The 22,539-nt window shown below is 42.9% G+C and overlaps 1 protein-coding gene across 3 annotated transcripts in view; it reads left to right on the top strand.

Annotated features, from left to right (window-relative positions):
* Positions 1-22,539, top strand: part of LOC135420131 (contactin-6-like) — a 130,540-nt gene that overhangs the window by 81,792 nt on the left and 26,209 nt on the right. For all 3 annotated transcript variants that reach the window (XM_064667150.1, XM_064667149.1, XM_064667148.1), the window contains 4 exons: positions 5,861-6,045; positions 8,948-9,084; positions 14,339-14,468; positions 15,490-15,640. In XM_064667150.1, coding sequence (XP_064523220.1) covers positions 5,861-6,045; positions 8,948-9,084; positions 14,339-14,468; positions 15,490-15,640 — 603 coding nt within the window. The remainder of the gene's footprint in view (positions 1-5,860; positions 6,046-8,947; positions 9,085-14,338; positions 14,469-15,489; positions 15,641-22,539) is intronic.

Raw genomic sequence — 22,539 nt, 5'->3', positions numbered from 1 at the left:
CACCGTGTGTTTGAGGGGCTGTTTGTGAGCAGAGGCTCTTCAGTGGCATCACTGGAGAACTTCTCCTGCTGGATTTTAAATTTTACAGTTTGGCTGTCTCATATAGAAATGTGTTTTCTCTCTTTTCCTGCTTTTTTTTTCTCCCTGAACACAGCCCTGAACCACATTTGCACCAACACATCGACGTGTGCAAAAGGCTTTATTTTTAAATAAAGCTTTATTTTTAAATAAAGCGTTTCTATGTGAATCAAGCAAGAGGAACAGATTGCAGGTGAAATGCTCTTAACTTATTAGACAAGGAGAGATTTCTCCAGGTATGTAGGTGATTAGTGGCATTGTGAAAAGCTGGAAGTTTCCTGCCTCCAGCTGTTTGCAGTCACAGTCAGACCCATCCAAACGCAGCAGCACCTTTGGATGCTGAAATTCCACTAAAACTGGTCCCTGCTATTGTCTGTTTATGTTAAAATCAATTCAGCCCAGCATTTGTTGAGCTGTACCTCTGATCTGCCACGAGCACTGAGGGTTATTATCTCACTCAGCTTTCAGAACTGCTTTCCCATTATCCATAATTTTCTATATTCCCACTGTTAGTCCGGTGGTTCAGACAATGCTGTGGCTGCTGCTCCCTGTGTTCCGTGAATAACAGAAATCTTTCACGTTAAAGGCAGATTATAGACAACCCGCTGGGGCTTTGGGCTCCAAAAGTCTTAAATGCGAGTAGTTTTACGGTATTTAGAGAAATAGCATCTCTTTTCTATATGGAACAGCAAATCACACCTATTGGACTCTGCTCAAAAGGCACTTCCTCGTTTAAAATGCAGGTACAAGAGGCCAGAGTTTAAAACTCGGTTTAAAACACCTTAAAGATGCCTTATTTTTTTTTTTCCCCTGAGGGAACTCAAAGTCTCCTTCAACCTGGCCGTGGGGCACCCTGGGGCAGGGACATTCCACAAAGATCTTTTTGCATTTTACATTAAAATGTCATTCCTGATTTTCACAAATCAGCCCCCCATAAACTCTTGTTTTGAGGGAAATAAGTATAAAAGGGTTAAAGACTCAGTATTTATCCCTGGGATGAGGGTTTGGAGGGATGGATCCCAAATGTGCTTGGGCCACTTCTTGCCTCTGAACCTGATTTTGTAGAACAGACACCACGAATAGAGAAGGGCAGATTTTGCAAAGTAAATTAGTCCTCACTGGGATGGAAATACAATTGGGTAAAAAATTCTCTAATTAGAGTGCAACTATCAGATGACCTAAACAAGCAAACAAATGCCTCTTGCAGTTAATTCTTTAAAAGAGGGAAAACTGAAATATGAAATAGTGGCTTCACTATTTCGAATCCTGCAGCCTGTGGCAGTTTAATACAAGAGATGAGACTTTGTGTTCTGCACCAATATTCATTATGTTGACAGTGTTTAATATTATGCCAGTATTAAAAGTCCTGCTTTGGATCAAGCTGCATTAATCATGTCATATATCCAAATTATTGTTCCCTGTGTCTTTCAGGGGATTGAGCACCATGGAAAGAATTATGTTCAGTTGAGTTCCTGTGCTTCTATCAGTAGATTTCTCCCAAAATAACTTTTTTTTTTTTTTCTGTTGCACAAATGAGAACAGTTCCTGCAATGAAAAAAAGCACAGTACTTTCCATGTCTGGTGCACATATTTATTAAACTCTGTCTGTGGTTTATGTTTTCCTTCATTCCCCTCTCGAAGGTAGGGAAATAATCTGTTCAAAATCCCTGCAGATGGGCTGTTGCCAGCTAAGGTTGTAAAAAGCATATGTGAATAACATAAAACAAGATTTCTTTCAACCCAGAATATTCATTTTTCATGGGAAGGCCCCACTTATTCCTCTAAATGTATTCATGGCAGGGTTTTTCTAGTGGTTGTTGTTACAAGGAGATAATCACAGAGCTACAGGGGGGTTCCAATAACCATCTTTACTAAATTTACATAAAAAGATCAGTCTTCACCTCTGGGGTATTCTCAAGTTGTTTATGTAGGAAGTTATAAAAGGATCTATTACAGGATTTGAAAATCATATCTATGTGAAGGACTTTTGCCAACACAAGTGAAGTTTGCTGCTTTCATCCCACATAAAACTAATGCCTGAAGGGTTGTGTTTTCAGGGCTCAGCAGATCCTCTCTCACATAGCTGGGGTGAGTAACTTGTGCCTCCAGGAGGATGAGCCACAACACCAGGTCTAGGAGAACTTTGCTGTTTCCCAGCTAAAACATGAAAATAATTCAAAATTGAGTGTTCTAATCACAGTGCTCCTTGGATCCCAACCCTTCCCCGTGCCAGCAGCGCTGCAGACGCCAGAGCAGCTTTCAAACCTCAGCTTTGTCTCATTTGTCTGACAAACCATGGGCTTCATTACTGAAACTGTAGATTTAATTTCGTTTTGAAGGGCCCCCAGATGCACAGGACAAAGGATGAGGCACAGTCTCAATGCATCATCTGCCTGCAAAAAGGTGGCACCTCCATCACCGTGGGCTCTAATGCTGCAGACAAATTAATTCCGTGTTCACTCTGACAACACTTGTCACCAACCACAAAATATTTTCCATCTCCTTTTCTCTCCGAGTTAGTAACTTATGGTTTCGTGATTCTGCTGCCTGTATGGTGGAATATAAATTAAATTAGTCCTCCTAGATGCTCTGAAGGTTTCCAACAAACTGCAGATTTATGTACAAAGACATTCTCATATTTATGAGCTGTTTTCTTATTTACTCAGGTGAAAGCCAGACTTTGGCTATGAAGTGTAATAAATTTGAGAAGTGCATCCATTGTTTCTTTATATATTCCAAAACTTTTTAGCCCCGAGCAGTTATTTGTTTTAATCTGGTTATTGGTAGTGACTAAAGAAAAAAAAGACCCACCAGTGGCAGGAACACTCCAAATCTGCATGGGAAGATACTGGTCTGTGTTGCAATGTCAGACACTGGTCTTCAAAGCAAATGATTGTGGAGCATAATCCTACAAAAACCACAAGGCTATATTTATTGAACTATTTTTTTAATATATATTTACCTACACCTAAAGGACAGTTTCACTTCTTAAAGCATCAACTTCTAAATAGATCAGTTGTTCCAAAACCCAGTGTAGTGAATCTAAATTTTAAATAGAAATTCAGAGGTTTGCTGGGTTGGGGTTTTTTTGGATTTTTGTTTTACCTTGAAAGGTTTCACATGGCCTGGAGTAAGAGATGTGAAAAAGAAATTTGGTTATAAAGATGTGAAGGAGCATCAGAAAAAGGTGAAACCAACCCCAAAAGCCTGATTTCTGCAAAATACACTGACTGAAGATGCTGGGAAGTGTGTGATAACGAGGTACCAAGGAAGAAAAGGCCTGTAGAGAAGGTCCTTGCCACGGGTGGTGGCAGTGGCTGAGCTGGGGACGCTCCCACACTGCTCCTTTAACCTGGAGCTGGGGCAGATGAGGAGCTGCTGCCCTGACCAACAACTTCCTTCTCCTGATAAACTTGGGGCACTCAGGGCCAGGCTGCCTGGCAGGACAGCAAAGAGCTGATAACTATTTATTCCAGCTGTGCCTTTAGACACAGCCAAGGTGATGAACCAAACTGAGGGTTTCCTGGCCTCCTGCTGCAGCTGAAATTCAGAGAGCGCCTTTCAAACACCGGCGTGTTCGGCCAAAAACGAGCCAAAGAGCCCAGCTCGCCTTGAAACATCCCCAAGGATGTCATTAGAAGTCTGTGGCGTGGATAAGGAAAACAGGACAGTGCCTTCAGCTCAGACCTTGCTAAACCTGACTTGACAAGTTGACAGAAGGGGCCTTTTCCCACCAAGCACTGCCTCTGGCCTTGGTGTCAGCACAGACTCCCCTCATTTATGAATAGTCAGAGCTGAGAGAAAACAAAGGGCTGAGAGAACAGGAAACAGTGAGATGAAGAACTTTCAGGTAGCAGAGAATGTATGAATGCATCTAATTATTGTTTTACTTCTCCCGTGTGGCTGTTAGCTTCCTTTATACAAAAAAAAAAAAAAAAATTAAAATCCAGAAGAGATGCCTTTAGAGGAAGTAGTTAAATGCTTCTGGCATTCTGAAGTTCTCCAGGAGCTGCTCACCCACTGTTTAATATGCAGGAGGATTTGAAAAGCCAGCCATGCTCCTCTTCATGTCATCAACAGTCTGTATCAATCCAACACAAGGCTGCAAAAGCTCCTCTGGCTGTTTTTCCTGCCTGGAGCATGACAATCATGAGATAGACCTAGTCTGGAGCTGTGCTCCTTTTAAATAACTAAAGGTATCTTGCTTTATAAATAACTAACTCACTTTGCAAAAAATTCTGCATGAATAATGTCATGCAAGATTAGTCTGGACAAGTTTGCATCTGAAATAGCTTTTGGTCTCTCAGTAAAGGGCAATTAATAAAGGTGGTAATGACAACAGCTCTTGGCCAGAAAGAACTGAAATTTAAACAACTCTTGAGGTCTTGAACCAAAATGGAGAAGAGAAGAATAAAATCTTGATTATTCTTCCCAGCTCTTTCACTGGTTAATGGGGCCTGACATGTCCCACTCTCACTTGTAGTAAATTGTTGAGATGATATAAGAGTCAGAACATGTGTGCATGTACATGAGAGTTATCCACACCTGTAGTGATCCATACAGATATATTTCTGTTGATTTGACATCTGCAGTTACTCTGTTAACACCTGCCCAGCTGTTCAATCCCTGGCATTTGCTGAGCACTCACATTTCTCTCAAATTCTGGTTCTTGCTTTGGGTTAAATCACAGCCACACCAACTCCAAAGGCACAAATCAGGCCCAAACTTACTGAAATATTAAATAATTAATCCATTCTATGTCTGTGACTTGATTTCTTTGTCCAACAAGCAAGGATTTGCATTTAAATAATTTAAGGTGTGAGCTGTTACAGTCTCTGCTAAAAAGGAACAAATGCTTTGTAAGTCAGCACTGCAGGCAGAGACCTTGGAGACTGGTCACAAGGACTTTTAATCTCCATGAAAGTTGTCTTTTCCATCACTGTTCATGTTATTCCAAAGGAAAAGAAGTCAGCAATTAGCCAAAGCCTCTGGAAAAAGCTGTTCAAAATCTAAGTTGTTAGAAAAAGCAACTTAGTTCAGTTTGCAGAAACAGAAACTGTGAAATCCGAGACTGTTAATATTTTAAAGTGTTTTGGTGACATAATAGATCATGAAAGTGAGGCTTGGATGGTTTGGGATATTATCAGAAATCCAGGAAATATTTATAACTGCCTTCAAACTTCACTATGGTTTGTTGTTTTACAGGATGCATTAATCCAAATATAAATGAAAATGATAGAAAGCTATAAAAAACCACGAAAAAATAAATATTCCCTTTTGTCTCTATCTCCTCTCAGCCTCAGTGTCTTGTGCTTTCCTCTTCTCACTCAGATTTATTGTTATTTTTAGATCCTTTGAATTCTTGGCCAGTACTTCCTATTTTGGGGAGTGAAAATACCTCTAATGCTGCAGGGAATTAGTTTGCTGTGAGAACCAGTCAATAATTCAGTGCCTCTGTGCTGTTCCTGTGGCTTGTAAAGTTGTTCCTTCGGTGTCACAGAGTTTAAAAGAAGGTTTGAGCCCTCAGTAAGTTCCTAAGGGGAAAATACAAATTGGCCTAAGAAGAAATTATAGAATTGACTGTGCATTTCATCTCACTGTTGGACTTGTGCTCCTAAATAAATTGAACAGGTTAGAACACCTCTGACTTATGAATTATGCTTAGAAACAGAAATTACATCTTTTTAAAAATATTATTACTCTCAAAGAAGGCTTTCACATTCTTTTTTCTCTGCTGTAACCACTGTTCTCTGTTTTTCCCTAATGAAACACAATTATTCAGCCCTGTCCCAAGTATTAGCTGGAGGAGGTCCGATGGAAATTCCTTGACAAAGAAAATTCAACCCAACAAAACCAAAGGAGTTCTTGAAATCCCCAATGTTCAGCAGGAAGATGAAGGTTCTTATGAGTGTGTTGCAGGAAACAGCCGAGGAATAAACATTGCAAGAGGTCAATTATTTGTCTATGGTAAGCAGATTAATTTTATTTTCGTTCTTTTTAAAGAGCAGGGTGAGGTTCTGTTGGGTGTTGCAGATGAGGTCCTATTAGCCCCTCACTGGAGGTGTAAAATGCAGGGCAGGTTAAGCTGATTAAAAACTGTTTGGAGTGACCTTCACTGAGCTACAGCCTCAGCAAATAAAGATATTTTGCATTAAAACTCAGGTTGGAAGCGTGGGCTGTGCCATGAGGAAGTTGGAAAGGTTAATAAAAGGCAGGAAGGAAGCCCTGGTACATTCACATGGAACGTTAAAGGCAGAGATTCCCTCTCAGCAGCAGAATTTGTGCTGCCCCAGATGCAGATCAGGGGAGGATTCAGGAGTTTTATCCCTGGCAGTGGAGGTCATTTCACCTCCTATTCAAGCTCAGCTCCATAAACAGATGAGGGTAAAGCAGGAGAAACTCATTCCATTCCTCCCTCTCCTTCCTGCTGGCTAAAAGTAGAGAATAATAGATCTGGAAAAGAGTTCTCCCTTCAAAAGTAGAGAATAATATTCCTGGGAGTCTGTTCCCCCTCCCCTTTTCACTTCCCACGTGCATTAATTTCCTGTGATCACAGTCCCACGTGCTGCTCCCTCAGAGCCAAGGTGAATTATATGTTCTTTAGTCCCATTGTTAATACCCAGGGAAAGCAACATATTTTGACAGCAATAAGAGTTGAGATTTTTTTTTTGCCTTTACCTCATAAATCTTTCAAAGGAAAAGGAAAAAAAAAATTAAACATTACAGCAGTAAGAAAAATCACAGAAAGAGAGACTGAGCCTGCAATTAACATCCATTGAGAAGACTTTGGCAAGTATTTTTCTTTTTATTTTTTTTTTTTATAAAGTAAATCTCTTTTAATGAAGAGATGTAGCTTTGCTGATAAGCCACCAGCCTCCTGCAGCCATGGCTAATATCAAGATATATGCCAGGAATAGAACAGTCTGCTGCTTGTGTGAATATTTAATTATTTCTTGGCTTTTAAGGGGTTATTTTTGCTCTCATTGCACACTAATTTTTTTCCCAACACCCATCAAGCAGTTCCATTAAAATGAAGTTCAGTGGATTACCTGGACGTGATTGAGAACAGCACAGGCAATTACAAAATTATGATCAGTTAATTCAATCTAAAACAATGTGCTTATTAAATGTGCTTTCTACATTAATTAATAGCTGCTCATTACGAAATACACAAACAGGGCTCATGAAGCTTTTACACGAGATTTTTTTTTGTCCTTTTAGGAGTGGGCTGGTGTGTTATCTACATAATTGATTTCATTCCTCTGCTGAGGTGTTTTTCCTCCATAGGCAGTTTGTCTCCAAGAAATAGGGTTCCTTTCCTGGACACTTTCTGCTGCTTCATATGTGATGCCTCCAGTCTGTGCTTTGGGCTCTGAGAGCAATAAAAAAGACATATAATTAAAATTATTGTTAGGTATGCTGAGCCCTACCTTTACAGTACCTTATAAAACCTTCCAGAGCCTGACCTTTATAGTACTTTATAAACCTTCCAGTACCTAAAGGGGCAAAAAGAGAACTGGAGAGGGACTTGGGACAAGAGGTGGAGAGACAGGACAAGGGAAAATGGCTTCTAGCTGACAGAGAACAGGGTTAGATGGGATATTGGGAAGGAATTCTTCCCTGTGAGGGTGGGGAGGCCCTGGCACAGGATCCCAGAGAAGCTGGGGCTGCCCCATCCCTGGAAGTGTCCAAGGCCAGGTTGGAGCAACCTGGGCTGGTGGAAGGTGTCCCTGCCTATGGCAGGGGGTGGAATGAGATGATCTTTAAGGTCCTTCCCACCCAATCCATTCTGGGATCCTCTCCCAGACACTTTCCTGCTCTGGGAAGCAGCTCACTGGCAGTGCATTAACCTGGGGCTGGACATCTCAAGGTACTTTGTGGGGTAGAGTCAGGAGCTCCTCCCAGATCCAAGCTCCAGAGGGAGGCTGGTTTTGCTGGTCACAAGGGATAATAATTCTCCTCCTAAAATAAACTACTCTATGTAAGAACTAGAATTGTGCCTGTATATATTTATATATTTATTTATATAGAGACTGCAGTATTATGATTTCTTAACCCAACCAAAAACTTCTCATGGCACGTTAACACACCAGCCACTTGTGCCAGAGGCAGAGGGATGCATCTCCTTCCCTGTGGCTTTGATCTACCCTAAATTTAGGTGGATATTAATTACTCTCCATGGCTCTCATATTTCCCTTTGTCTTGACAACTCTTCTAAATGTCAGCCTGCCTCGAGATAATCCCTGCTCAGCTCAGTCCTGGGCTCTTGGGTGTTTACAGAGCTGGGATGTGATTCCTTTTACACTGCAGTGGATTGATGTCAGTGTTCCATGAGTGTCCAGGAGGGGTTTTTCTACTCTGAGTAGCCCTAATTCCTCTGTGTAGTATCTGTGGTGTAAATTACAACCTGAGAACTCAAGCTCTGATCCCACTGTCTCAGGTATGTGGGCAAAACAGGGAGGTAATTTTTACAATCTATGATTTTATTACCTGCTGACCAAAGATTTTGATATATTCCTGGTGCAAATATTCAAGTGCATTTAGAGAAAGTTTGTTTTTCAGAAATTAGGGACCTCAAGAATATCTTGAATTTCAGACATCTAAAAGCATTGTTTCTGTAAATTTTGGCCAAAAAAATGGACAATTTCTTAACCAAACTCCCTTCCCCCTGGTCACTTGATCTCTAACAGTTTCCTAAGCTTGTCCTAAAATTTAATGCCATGGAATTGTTGTGCAGAATTCACTTGTAGCATAATAAGAATGTGTTGGACAGGTATTAATTAGCCTTGCTCAGTTCATTAATTAATGGCAACATACCTCAAGCAAAATCACTTTTCTCCTGCTTAAATGATTTGCATATTCTTTTCAGCACCCCCTGAATGGGATAAAAAAATCCAAAATGCCTTTCTGTCTCTCTATGACAGTTTATATTGGGAATGTAAGGCAAAAGGAAAACCAAACCCTTCCTACAGCTGGTTAAAAAATGGCCAGCCCCTGGTGTCAGAGGTAAGATTCCTCTTGTCTTCTTGGCTTTTTTCCTCATTTTTTTGCCATTTTTTCATGATTTAGTCATAAAATTCATTTCACAGCACATTAATTTAGTTTCAAAAAGTAGGTGAGGATTAATATATCAAAATAAATGTAATAGCACAAACTCTTTGTAACATAAAGCCTTGATTCTCGAGGTTCATCCTTGTTGCAAATGTATGATGTAGTTTAGATAGAAACAACAGTTTCTTGGTGTAATTTATCTTACAGAGCATCTAATTGCTCCAAGATATGGCAGTAGGTTAAAAATATCAATTATAATTGCTGAAAGAAGGGCTGAAGAAACACTAAATACATTTGTAGACTTAATCTGTAAATTGGGGAACTGGGAGGATGCCAACGGACTGGAAGAGCTTTTCAGAGCTGGAATTGCAAAATGATCAGCATTAAATTGCACTTTTCTTCTGTTTCTGTTCTGAGTCTGTAGCTGGGTGGACCTTTGGTCCCCTGTAGTATGGCTGCTCCCATGCTGTGCTAATCCCTAAACTTAATTAATCAGTCAGCTCTGAAAATCAGTGAATATTGAGGGTAGTATTTTCTGGTGCTGTGTAGAGGGACAATAGACTAAAGAAAGCCACATAAAGTCATAATGAAAAGATGAATAAGTGCAAAATCTCACTTCAAAGCAAACCAAGGACTAAGTGGAAAGGGAATTAGTGAAGTGGTGGCAGTGTGGAAGGAGAGGGGAAGTCAATTGGAGCTCAAACGCTTCAGAAACAAGATCAGATCCTTAATTAGCCAGATCTTTGGGAGCCCAGCTTCCAGGCACAATAATTCTATTTCTGTGGTGGCCAAGCTTTGGCACATCCATCCTCCAGCCCTCAGTTGTTGGCAACCTCCTGGAGACTGACTTTTGTGACAATTGCTGGGTTTGCACTTTGTGAAGTTTTCATAAAGAAGCTTTCCCTTCTTTATTAAACATCCAACCAGCATCTCTTGGGCACAGAATGGCAGGACTTACCTGTGATGCATTTTTACCTGGTTGGAAAAAACAATATTGTGATTCATTTCTGTTTAGCAAGAACAGGTACAGAATAATTTCCAAAACATATGGGACAAATTAGCACCTGCTGGGTGGCAGAACCAGCACTCATTGGATTTAGCAGTAATTATTTGGAGAAGCTGGAGTGGCATTCAACTTTCCATGGATTAGTTGAACGGACCCAACCTTCATCTGAGGAAAATAGCCAGGATTTCCTTGGACTGCAGTTTTCCTGAGTCTGATCACTCTGCTCATTGTCACCTCTGCCTAGGCAAGATTCTCCAGTTTCTCTCTCTTTAAAGGGAGCAATATTTAGAATCTGTCACTCTTCAATTGCATCGCTTCAATAAAGGAGAATAAAATGCTCTGTGGACACATTTTCAGGCAACATTTTCCCAGTACTTACAGTGTGCTGTAAATGCAATACTTCAGGCAAGAAAATGCTGGGTGTTATTGCTCAGTGGACAAAAATGGACAGTTTGGAGGTGAAAGGACAAGAGAGGTGTAATAAAATATTCAGTTTGTCACAGCACCTGCTTGTTGGAATCCTCACAGGAAGAATAACTCCAGATGCTTTGCACCTTGGGGCTGGTTCTGAGCATATTTTTCACCCTTTGTCAAACCTTTCTGCCCCACCACCTCCCTGGTCATCCCAGCATTATTCCTGCTTGTGTACACGGGGTGCTTTATTCTTCTCTTTGAATGCACAGCTCCAAAGAGCCTGCAGAGAACAGTGGGGAATTTGGGATACGTGTGGAACACTAGTGTGCTTCAGAGGGGGGTTTATATTCAAAGGATGTTTGTAAAAATAGAATGCATGGAGAGGATAACAAACAGCCTGGAGGTAAAACTAAGTGTGCAGAAGATATCTGGAGTGAGAGGTTCAAAAAAGCCCATTATCAGTGGCTAAGTAATGTAATGTTCTTAATTAGTTTGCCACACAGCAGCCACGCAGCCCCAGGCTGTGCTCTCATCCCATTTCCAAGCTAAACAAGGTTGGGCTGGGTCACCTCGTGGTTGGGAGGCCTCCAAGAAAAAGCTGGAGTGTTGGAAAACAGAGCTCCAGGGCTCAATATGTGGCGTTTCCCCCCCTGCAGGAGGCAGAGGAATTCCCCCGGCAGGTTGTGGAACTGCCGTGTCTGGGGCAGCTCAGCGAGCTGGGGGTGAACAGATGAGAGCAACCCTGGGGAGAAGGACTTGGGGGTGTTGGTGGGTGAGAGACTGGACATGACCCAGCCCAGAACCCTCATCCCGTGCCCTGGGCTGATCCCCCAGCATGGGCAGGGGGAGATTCTGCCCCTCTGCCTCCCTGCAGAGCTGCTCCAGCCCTGGGGAACAGCACAAGGAAGGACATGGAGCTGCTGGAGAGAGTGCAGAGGAGGTCCCAGGATGATCAGAGGGATGGAGCAGCTCTGCTGGGAGGAAAGGCTGGGAGAGTTGGGATTGTTCAGCCTGGAGATGAGAAGCTTTGGGGTGAGCTAATTGTGGCCTTGCAGGGCCTGAAGGGGCTACAAGGAACATGGGGAGAGAGTGTTTGCAAGGGATGGAGGGACAGGACAAGGGGAATGGTTTCAAACTGACAGAGAGCAGAGTTAGATGGGATATTGGGAAGGAATTCTCCCCTGTGAGGGTGGGGAGGCCCTGGCACAGGTTGCCCAGAGAAGCTGTGGCTGCCCCATCCCTGGAAGTGTCCAAGGCCAGGTTGGAGCAACCTGGGCTAGTGGAAGGTGTCCCTGCCATGGCAGGACATGGAGCTGAATGAGCTTTAGGGTCCCTTCCAACCCAAACCATTCTGGGGTATCTATGACATAAGTTTAGCAGTTCACAAATACATTTGAGATGCTTGGAGCTGCCCATCAGAGACTGCACTGCGTACTCTAAAAACGTACTCAGTGCTCCTCCACTCCTGCTTCCAAGGCAGAAGAGCCAGACTAAAGGAGCAGCATAATCATACCAGTAATATCTGTTGTTCAGGCTTGCAGTTGGTGATGGAATTTATGCTCCCTGTGGGTTTCTTCCAAAGTCATCTGTTTTGGGGAATGTTGGGGGTTTTTTCTCTTTCTCAGTGCTACACTTTGCAGCAGAACTATTATTGTCCCCAGAGGGTAGTAATTGTAAAATCACAAAATATTTAGCTTTAAGTTATGATTGCAGCATGAAACAGGCAATCTCACATTAGGTTGAGATGTGTCATGGTTTGAGATAGCCCCAAAATCCAATTCCCTAGCTCCATTCCCCCCTCCCACATCTCAACCTAATGTGAGATGGGTTTTTCCAGACAAAACACACCAGACTCAAAGTGGGGGAAAGGGAATATATTACAATGACTGTACAAATAAATACCATATCACATTATACACATGATCACAACTATCTCTACCATGACATATGTATTTACAATGGACCAGATCTCTTCTCCCCTCCAAATAAAAGTCCAGGAGGGAAAGAAGGACAGATCCCTTCCAGTCCTTAAGCAGCAGCTCCTCTTCTGTCCTCCATGCAGCAGTAACTGGGTTGTTGTAGCTGGATCTCTGTTCAACATACACAAGGGGGTCTCCAAGCCCCTCGGCTCTCCTTCGGTCCAAGCGAAGGCCTCACCTGTGGACTGCCAGCAGGGACAAGACTCGCATCACCACAGGCATATCACGAAATGCCGGGGCATCTTCGTGAAAGTCCCTTCCTCAGGGGATTCAAGTTCCCGTTTGCAGAGCTCCGTGCTCTGTCTCTCAGGCTGCCACCGCGGCAGCAGTGCAAGGGGGGGAAGCCAAGGTCAACTCCCCCCGCATTCCATCTGGCCGTCCCGGTCCAGCTCCCGGGACGCTCTGAGCTTCTCAGCTCCTCTCTCTCTCCGGTGCTGCATACTCCAAGGCTCCTCTAAAATAGGAGTCCATGTCCCTCTTCTCCAAGAGGGTCTCCAAGGGAGTTTTGGGGGATCTGGTACAGTCTCTTACCCCAAACTCTGTCTCTCTGCTGCTCTCTTCTTCTCCTCCCTTTCCAGGAGTCTTCTCTCCGGTGCTGCATGTTGTTTCTGCTGCTTCTTCAGTTCAGGTCTTATCTCTCTGGCTTTCTGCCACCGTTCCTCTGGTCAGTCCCGGCTGCTGTCTGTACCCATGGAGAAAAACGTCTCCCGGCATAACTACAGGCACCTAGCCCAGCTTTATGCTGTTCCAGGTCCCTGCAGCCCCCAGCCAGAGGCTGGGAGGCCCCAGAGGGCCCGAGGGGCTTAGAACCCCTTCCTCGTGGCTCACAACATGGCCACCTCTCCTACAACAACCAAACTACAACCCTTCTCTTCCGGTGAGTTTGTGAGATGTTGACATTTCTGCAGGAGCGCCCATTGGGTAGAATTTCAAAACTTCTAGGGGTTTCCACCCCTTGGGGTCTACCACTTTTCTCAGCCTCTGGGGGAAAACAAGGTCCAAACCACGACACTTCTGTTTTCCAAAGTAGAGCAAATAAAACTTCTTTTAATACAGCAAACTCCAAGCTCTGCTCCAAATTTACCTACTGTGCAGTTCCCTCTATTTCAGCAGAATTGCACCGAGGAAAGTTGGTGTGCTTAGAAATTCAAGCTTTGAGGAGAAAGCTCTCCCTGTGCCCTGAGGGGCTTCCTGTGGGTCTCTAATTGGAATTTAAGTGTTGGCTTCCAGTAGAGCTTTTCCAGTGGCTCATTTTTCTGTGACTCCTCGGTCTGGAGACATTTGAAATGTCCCCATTACTGGAGCACCTCTGTCTCCTGTAGAGCTTTTTTGATCGTCTCTGATCATCATTATCAGATCATCTGGTGGGTGAGGGAGGTGGTGATGCTTCACCCCCAGACAGGGATGGGGTGTTGAGAGCCCTGTAGAAGATGCTCCCAGTGAGGAACAGCTGTGCCTGCCCTGAGGCAGCTCCTTCTGTGTCATCTTCCTGGTGAAGCACAACCCCGGATTCACAGCTCAGCAGTGCAGGGAAAACACGTGGACAGCTGGAACATCTGGGCAAACCTGCCCAAAGCAATTACTGCAACGTGTGCCTGGATTTCTTGAAGAGTTTGAAGAGCTGAGAGGGCTCAAAACACACCCACCATCACACAGGAAGGTGTAAATCATATTTCTGGCATATTCATCCACGTTGCTTCCAAGAAAACAACATTCCTGCTTCTGAATTACAATCAGGTGCATTACTGTGATAATAAAAAAAAGCTTTGGTTTGTACACTCAGTGTTTTGCCTTGTTTTTCTTTTGTCAGGAGAGAATCCAAATAGAAAATGGGACTCTTATCATCCCTGTGCTGAATATGTCAGACTCTGGCCTCTATCAGTGCGTGGCAGAAAACCAGCACGATACGATTTATGCCAGCGCTGAGCTGAGGGTGATGGGTGAGTAAATGTCACTAAAATGAGTCTAAAGGACACTCTGAAAAAAAAATCTGAATTTAAGAATAGATGAAACTCCACCTGGCAGCTCAAGGCTGTTGATATTTCTTTGCTGTTTGCTCTTCACCCACGTGCAAACGTGGGGTTTTTTTAGTTTAATTTCACGACTCGTTTGGGGGAAGAATCTAATCTGGGTGTGGTCTTTTTTTATCACATGCACACGAGTTTAATGAATGCTGCTTCTTGCTTATTTTGAGTTCTTAATAGTTATTCTGCAAGTTTAAAAGTCATTTTAGGAAGTGGAAAAAGTAGTTTTAGCTATAAACAAAGAGCATATGGCAAATATGTACATAAAGAAATAACATGTAACAAGGAATCTCATTAACGTTTGCCAGAGATGCACATGAAATGGAATTTGCTCTTGTAAAAGTCTTCTGATCTAGATATCCAAACATAAAGTTTGCTCAACAGCCAAATATTGTGAAACCAGTAAAATACAGACTTTAAGAGCACCCAACTGTTGCACAGGTCTTGTGTTTTCTTCTTCACCAGGAGTGAATTTTCACAGAAACTACTGGGAAAATAAACATATTTTCAGGAAACAGTGGATGTTTGTGAAAAGAAAGCCATAGTAAAGCTCTGTTTGTAATGGAATATTCTCTGCAGATGAATAAAGGTGTCTGGATCAGGAGTGTGATCTTTATCCTGCTCGGGAACCTCATTCTTCATCACAGACCTGTTCTCCCAGTCTCCAGATAACCCTCAGGAAAGATTGCCACCCAGTTTCTAGTTTAGAAACAGCATTAATAAAGTCACTAAATAAGATACAATGATTTTAAATCTTTGTTTCTTAAAGACATTTTTCATGGTAGATTTGTATGTATTTTGCAGGAACCCCAAAAGCAAAGCAATTATTGACTTCACCTGCCGTGTAACTCAAAGAGAAGAATTCAAAAAGTTCATTTAGTGCCCCGTCAGCTGAATATTGTTCTGCCCTTCTTTCTTCTTCTTTCTCCATTTTCAGCTGCAGCCCCCGATTTTTCCAAAAATCCCGTGAAAAAAACGTCTGTCGTTCAAGTTGGAGGTGAAGTTACAATTGGTTGTAAACCCAGTGCTTCTCCCAGGGCTGTCATCACCTGGAGAAAGGGCTCAGAGGTTCTGCACCAGAACAAAAGGTACCGTCACAAACCAGCGCCGGGGCTGCTTTAATAACATCATTTAAACCTCACTGAAGCACAGCTGGCCTGGTATTGCTTTTGACAGCTCGTTGACAGCAAACTTTGATGCCAGAGGCCTGTTTGTCTTCAGCAGTGGCCACGGGGTTGTGTGGCTGGCAAGCTGGGGGGAACAAAGGCCGAGCGGAGCCGCGCGGGGAATCGCGCGATCCGCGCGTTCCTGTTGGGCAGCACTGCCAGGCCAGCGGGGCTGGAGGTGCCCACACACAGCTGGAGAGGGGTGTTGCCTAAAGGAGCTGAGGGAAAAAAACCTCCAAAGTGATTTAATTGAGGATGAGATAAGAAAAAGGTTTAATTTGTGCCTAGGCATGAAATACAAGCTGTGCGCACTGGCCGTGTACAGGTGTTACAATTTATAAGAGTGTCTGCCCAATCTGCCCAATCCCAAGTGTTTCCACCCCGTAGCTTTTGCCCTGGTCCACCCCCGGCCCACCCCCTGGGAATTGGGTCTGGAGTGCTTTTTGAGACCACCTCTTCTTCATCTTCATCATCTCCATCTTCTTCAGAGCATAAAGGGTACACGGTCACCCAGTTCTTGACTGTACCCTTGAGGTTCAGGCCAGGATTAGATGTCCTCAAACAGAAGAGGCCTTGCCTTGACAAAAGACTAAACATTTTCTACTGGAATTAAGGGGTAGGATTGATATGGGGAACGTAGAATGGGGTGATGGGGTAGGGGAATGTAAAAACTACTGTGCTAAAGGGTGAGGGATGTAATATAGCTACTTCTAAAATCTACTTCTACTGTAATTACTTATAAAGCTTATGAAAGTTAGAAAAATCAAAAAAAACTAAAAGGGTCTTAAGGCATCAGGGGCAGACATCAGTGGACGCTTCAGGGAAGCAAAATATGCCCCCAGGCTGTGGCAGAACTGCTCTGCTGTACAGGTTGTACAATAACCCACAGTGAAATCAGCCACCATGCTCTTGTCACTCCCATTTAGGCTGGGCTTAGCCACTGGCCCAGCACACTGGTGCACTTCTCACCAATGGGTTTGGGGTCACATGGTGTTCAGTGATGACTAACAGCTTATTTCTGAGTTGCCAGCACCATCCACATCATCATATTCCAAGGAGTGTTTGGACAATGCTTTCAGGCACATGGGGTTGTCCTGTGCAGGGCCGGGAGTTGGACTCGATGATCCCTGTGGGTCCCTCCCAACTCAGGATATTCTCTGGTTCTATGATTACAAACAATGTCAAATAAATGGTAAAATATGAAAATGAGAGTGGGTTACTGACAGAAGTTGTGAATATTCCACACAACACACAGCCCTGAGGATATTTCCACATACAAATGAAGGCAGATGGATGAAATGGGTGTCTCAGAACTGCTGAGAACAGCTGAGGAGCCTTCTCAGCATCTCCTTCAGATCACCAATATGACAACAAAGCTCTGTCACATCCTGTTGTTAGGCTTTGAAAACCCCAGTCAGTAATTCAGAAAGCTCTGGGAGCTGAACACCACATTTTACACACTGGACCAGTTGCTCAAGGAGGTCAGTTTGGGTCACATAAGACTTAAAATTATCATAATTCACTAAAATATTATCCAAAGCTGTGATACAAAGAAATCTTACTTACAGTATGCTGCAGTAATGTACAATGCAGATGAAAGTAAATCAGAGGAGTAGTTATGAAAGTGCAAATCTGAGAAGAATTTTACCTTGGTACTGGCAATGAAACGGAAAAATTTGGGTGATCAATCCATGCCAAGGGCATAGAAAACTTCCCAGTGCTTTTCCCCCTTTCAGAAGTGGCAACTTTATTTTCATTTTATCTACTCATGATGAAAAATATTTTTGTAACTAGTGTTTAGCCTAATCTTTATTTGTATTTTGATTGTATGGTCTATTCAACAGGCTGAACTAAGCCTAGATCTTCAGGTTCCAGTACTCTCATATTTCCCATCTGATTTACTTATAAAAAAATATTTACACATTACCCACAGTATTTACTTGTGCTTCTGTATTAATTTCCTAACAATAATTCTAAGCACACTGTAATTTCTGAACATCCCAGAAGGCTCCTGTGGCTCTGCAGGAGTAAACAACAGGAGCAGGATTTACAAAGGGAGACAGTGTTTAAGCTCTCTGTGTGCAAAACATTATTACCAGGGTGGCCACTGGTGCAAAGTGAAATTTATGAGGCTTTTTTTGATTGTTAAATGACAAAATAGCTAATGCTGTGGTTTAAAAGGAGGGGAAATAAATCATCTCTCCACTGTTATTCCAGAGATCTGTGACAGAAACCACAATGAAATAAGGAGTGGTGTGGCTGTAAACACATGGCTAATTAAAGTGCTCCATTTAAGTTGGTCTTTGGTCATAAAAAAGAGAAGGAACCTGCCCTGCCTTTCTCCATATATGTGATTAAACCCTGCCATGTCACATATAGATTAACTATTTTAACTAAAGTTCAGCTTATTTCTGCTCCCATTTTATTGTCCAGCAATTATCATCTTTATGGACTGCTTTAGTAGCCTTTTTTTAAATATTTGGTTGGGTTATAGATGCTAAAAAAGGGAATACCAATCCCTCCCAGCTCTGGCAGCCAAACTGGGATGGACACACTGCTAAATGAGTCAGATCACAGAACTTCTTTGGAATCATTTAGACAAATTCAATCTTTTGTTACAGAAATAGTGCAACTCAACCTATTCCACCCAAAGGGGGAAGAACATTCTTTCTTTTTCACCTTCTCCCTTTCATTTATGATAATATTTTATTCCTGATAGTCCTGAATATGTGGTGACTGCTCTCCCTGATCAGCTGAGCTCTTGACATAACAAGAGACCCCTGCTTTGTAATAAATTTAGTTGGTAGGTGTGTAAAGAGAAGAGTGCTAAATAGGAAACTCTAAAATAGATTACCCACATTAACGAAAGCACCATTAAATGTTGTTTTTATTGGATTTCCTCAGAGGTTTTTTTTTAATAGATCATTTTTAAGCTTATGAAGCTGCTGTATTTGGGCCCCTGCTATTTGAAAAAAAAAACCTTAAAATTTCTGGCCGTGTAATTTTCTGCATCTCTTGCCAGATCCAGCAGAGAAGGTCCTCAGCCCTCAATCCCCTTTTTGGGGCACTGGGAGTTTCCTCCAGCCCTATTTATCTCTCCCATCTTCTCTGCAGCTCAAATACATCATTGCCCAGATTTTCAACAGCTTGTTTGCTCTGGTTACTGTAAAATACTTTATTGCATTTGCAGCGTGCAAGTCCTCCAGAAAATGCCAAAATAAATCATTTTTTATATTAGATAGTGAAACAAAGCCTGAATATACCAGTACCAGATTTGCTTATTATTCCCAACCCTCTCCATTGAGTATTCTCCTTCAAAATTTTCAGAAATAGCTTCATTTCACCCTTACTGATATGGTTTAATCTCTGAGTATGGGGTTTATCTCTGGTCTATGCTGCTGGCCACCTTAGAGAGGGAATTCGAGGTTATCAGCTGCAGGAATCAGAAAGAAATGCTCCAGTTGGCTAATCCTGGCTGGGTTTACCTGCTCCCTCTCCACGTGATCCCCAATCAGCTCATCTGGCTCATCTGCCAGGACAGTTTCGGGTGCTCTTTTGGGCAATTAACCTCCTCCTTTGGGTCAAAGTCTTGAGAAATGGGGTTTTGTGAGCGAATGGACAACTATTTGTTTGCCCTTTGCAGAACAAATGGCTTCTCCTGGCCTGTGCTGTGGCTTTTAGCTCGATGCAGAAATGAAACGCAACAAAGAACGAGCTTTGTGCTCCCAACTCCCTCCCTGTGGAGTCTGACACACACAGCAGCTATTTTCATGTGTGTCATATTCTCACTGTGTGCAAAGGGAGTTTTTTTTCATCTCTCTTCTCACTTCTATCATCTGGTGTCCACTGAGGGAAGGAAAGACAAGAAGGGAACGATTCATATACTAAATAAACCAAATTTTCCAGTCTAGACGTTGTTCTCATCCCCAATGCCTGCCTTGGCACCTTCAGTGAATTCAGGATCAGGACCCTCATGGAAAAGTTATCTCACAAAAGCCTCTTTTTGATTGAAGCATTTCAATAACTGGGAATTGGACTGGGTTTTGCTTTGCCAGGGAGAGGTGCTATTCCCTCAGCACGGGCTGGGGCTCCCCCAGCTCTGCAGTGAATGCACATAAACATACGTGATTCACTTCACTCGGAATTCAAATGAGGGGAGCTGAGGGAAAACTGAGAAATGAGGTGGGCTGGAGGAATGCATTAGTCATATACAGCACTTTCCATGCATTAATAATCAGTAATAAGCAAATATTCATAATTTAAATTGTTTTTTGGGAGGGAATCAGTAAGATCTGCTCAATTCTTGTTGGCTCCAAGATTTGCTTGTAGGACATGGTTCAGTCCCATCTCTGTGAGGGATGGTTGTGGATTCTCTGCCATAAATAAAGCTGCTCGAGCTGGTGAATTCTCTTTGCTGTGGCACACTTGGGTTTGGTGCTTTACACTCAAGTTGCTGCCATCCCTCAAAGGCAGCAGGGCAGAATGATTGAGCACCACCATGAAAAGCTGTCTTTCAACAACCCTCTGCAAAATATTGAATTCTGCAACCAATCTTCTGCAGAGAGAGCAGATGGTGGGACTGGGTGGGGGAATTATCTGGTGATTGCTGAGTTCTTGGAGCTGCCCCTTGGAGCCTCAGACTCAGGGGGGGTTCTCCTGCTCCCAGGGGAAACACAAGGACCCAGCAGGTTTTATTACTTGAAGGGCTGGGTCTGTTCACAGCCCTGTGGTCTACCTGGGCAGGACCTTTCTCCTGCCAACCTTCTGAGTTGTCTTGGCTCCTGCCTCCCTTCTGCTGCTCCACTGTCCACAGCCAGATTCCAAAACCAGGAGAGTTCTAACACATTTAAACCTTTTTTTTTATTTTGGGGAAAAATTGTCTTGTTTCTGTGGGTGGAATTAGACAAATAGGGAGTTAAAAAAATAAGATAATTTAAACTGGAGGAGACTGAGAGACACTTCATTGGCGTCTGCAGCTTCCTCAGGAGGGGCAGCTCTGATCTCTGCTCTGTGTGAGCAGGGACAGGACCTGAAGTTGTGCCAGGGCAGGGTCAGGTTGGATCTCAGGACAAGGTTCTTCCCCCAGAGGGTGGTTGGCACTGCCCAGGCTCCCCAGGGCAGTGGGCACAGCCCCAAGGCTGCCAGAGCTCCAGGAGGGTTTGGATGATGCTCTGAGGGACAGGGTGGATTATTGGGGTGTCTGTGCAGGGCCAGGGGTTGGACTGGATGATCCTTGTGGGTCCCTTCCAGCTCAGAATATTTCATGGATCTATAATTATTAGTAAACGGGCGAAGTCCTCAATCCACTGATCAAATACAATGTATAAAATATATTGTCTGTGAAACAGCATTTCAGCTGGAGCCAATTTGAGCAGAAATGTGTCAGGGCAGTCCAGCAAACTCCAGTGAAACATTTCAATTACCAGAATGTCAGTTCTGTTGGTTCAGCTTCCACAATATCCCTTATCTTTCAAAATAAATAAAAAAAACACCTCTGCTTGGGGAGGAATCGAGACAAAATGGGTGGAAAATTCCAAAATTTGCACTAGTCTGCTAACAAAGGAGGAGATTGATGTCACTTAACTTCTCTTTAGCTGAAGTCAATATGCAGCCTAAGGGAGTTATTTACTTTTCCTTGGCAGGTGCCTCCATCTCAAATGAGACACCGAAGTTTTAGCTGAGCAAAGCTGGGGGAATGAAACTTATCCACAGTGTCTGAAAAAACCCTCTGCCTGTATTGAAGTCAAACTGATGAGCAGCACAGGCAAAGAGAAGCTTTACTTGTCAGGCTGTTTAATGCCACAAACCAAAAAATTTGGCCACCAAAAAAAAAAAAATCCTGTGCTTTGTGCATAGAAAATACTCTGGATATTTGTGTGCTGGAAGCAAATTTTGTATAGAACATATTTTTCTTATGCTATTCCAGCACTTTCCATTTTATTCCCAGCTTTCCAGGTGAATAGCAATGGGATATTAATTTGACTATTATTTTATTTTTTAAGTCTGGTCTTTGAAGCCTGGATTAACTGTATCTCTGTTTTTATCCTTCTTGCTTTCCTACCACAAGCAGTTTTGCATAGCTTTGAGGAGCTGCCTTAACCCTTCTGTCTTATCAGTGTCTGTGTGCTTGTAAAGAGGTTCATTTCCTATTTTAGTATTTAAATAGAGCACTTGAAGTGTGGGCACCAGCAATCACAGCAATTCCAGCTCTCAGACACCACTGCTGCAAGTCAACAGGAATGCAAATTAAGCTTATCTCTTGATGAAACTCTGCTTTTGCTTAGGGAACCAATGGAATTGATTCCACATCTGCTAAATTTGATTAATCACTTCAGTTCCTTTCCTTACTGACAAATAGATGGACAGAAATCAAAAGCACAGATTTACCTGCCTGCTCTCAGGGCTTGCTCTGAACTTCCATGTTCAGATGTTAAAACTCCTGTAAAACCTGAGATTGCTGTTTAGAGTTGGTTTTCATCTACAGCATGTTTGGTTCTAACCAGACAAACCCCACCATTACACCCGTCCTGAGGGAATTCCTGAGAAGGAATATTTTGTGTTCTAGCTAAAAATATCCCCTGCTCAGATTACAGTGGTCTCAATTTCAGACAATGTGGTGCAAAAGACCAGTGAGGCAGCTCTAATGTATTTATTGAGTATTTATTTGCTCTCAGCAGTGGTGTTTTTCTGGTTTGGGCATTTGTAGGCATCTGCCTGTGCTTCCTTTGGAATAATGTCACTGAATCTACAGGAGGAACATCCCTCACAGGAATATTTGGTGATCCAGCAAAACTAGTGAGATTGGCATAAGAAAAGTTTTA

This window comes from Pseudopipra pipra, chromosome 11, assembly GCF_036250125.1.
Source record: "Pseudopipra pipra isolate bDixPip1 chromosome 11, bDixPip1.hap1, whole genome shotgun sequence".
Taxonomy (NCBI): Eukaryota; Metazoa; Chordata; class Aves; order Passeriformes; family Pipridae; genus Pseudopipra; species Pseudopipra pipra.
Note: the sequence above shows the minus strand (reverse complement) of the source record. Positions and strands in the feature narration are given on the sequence as shown.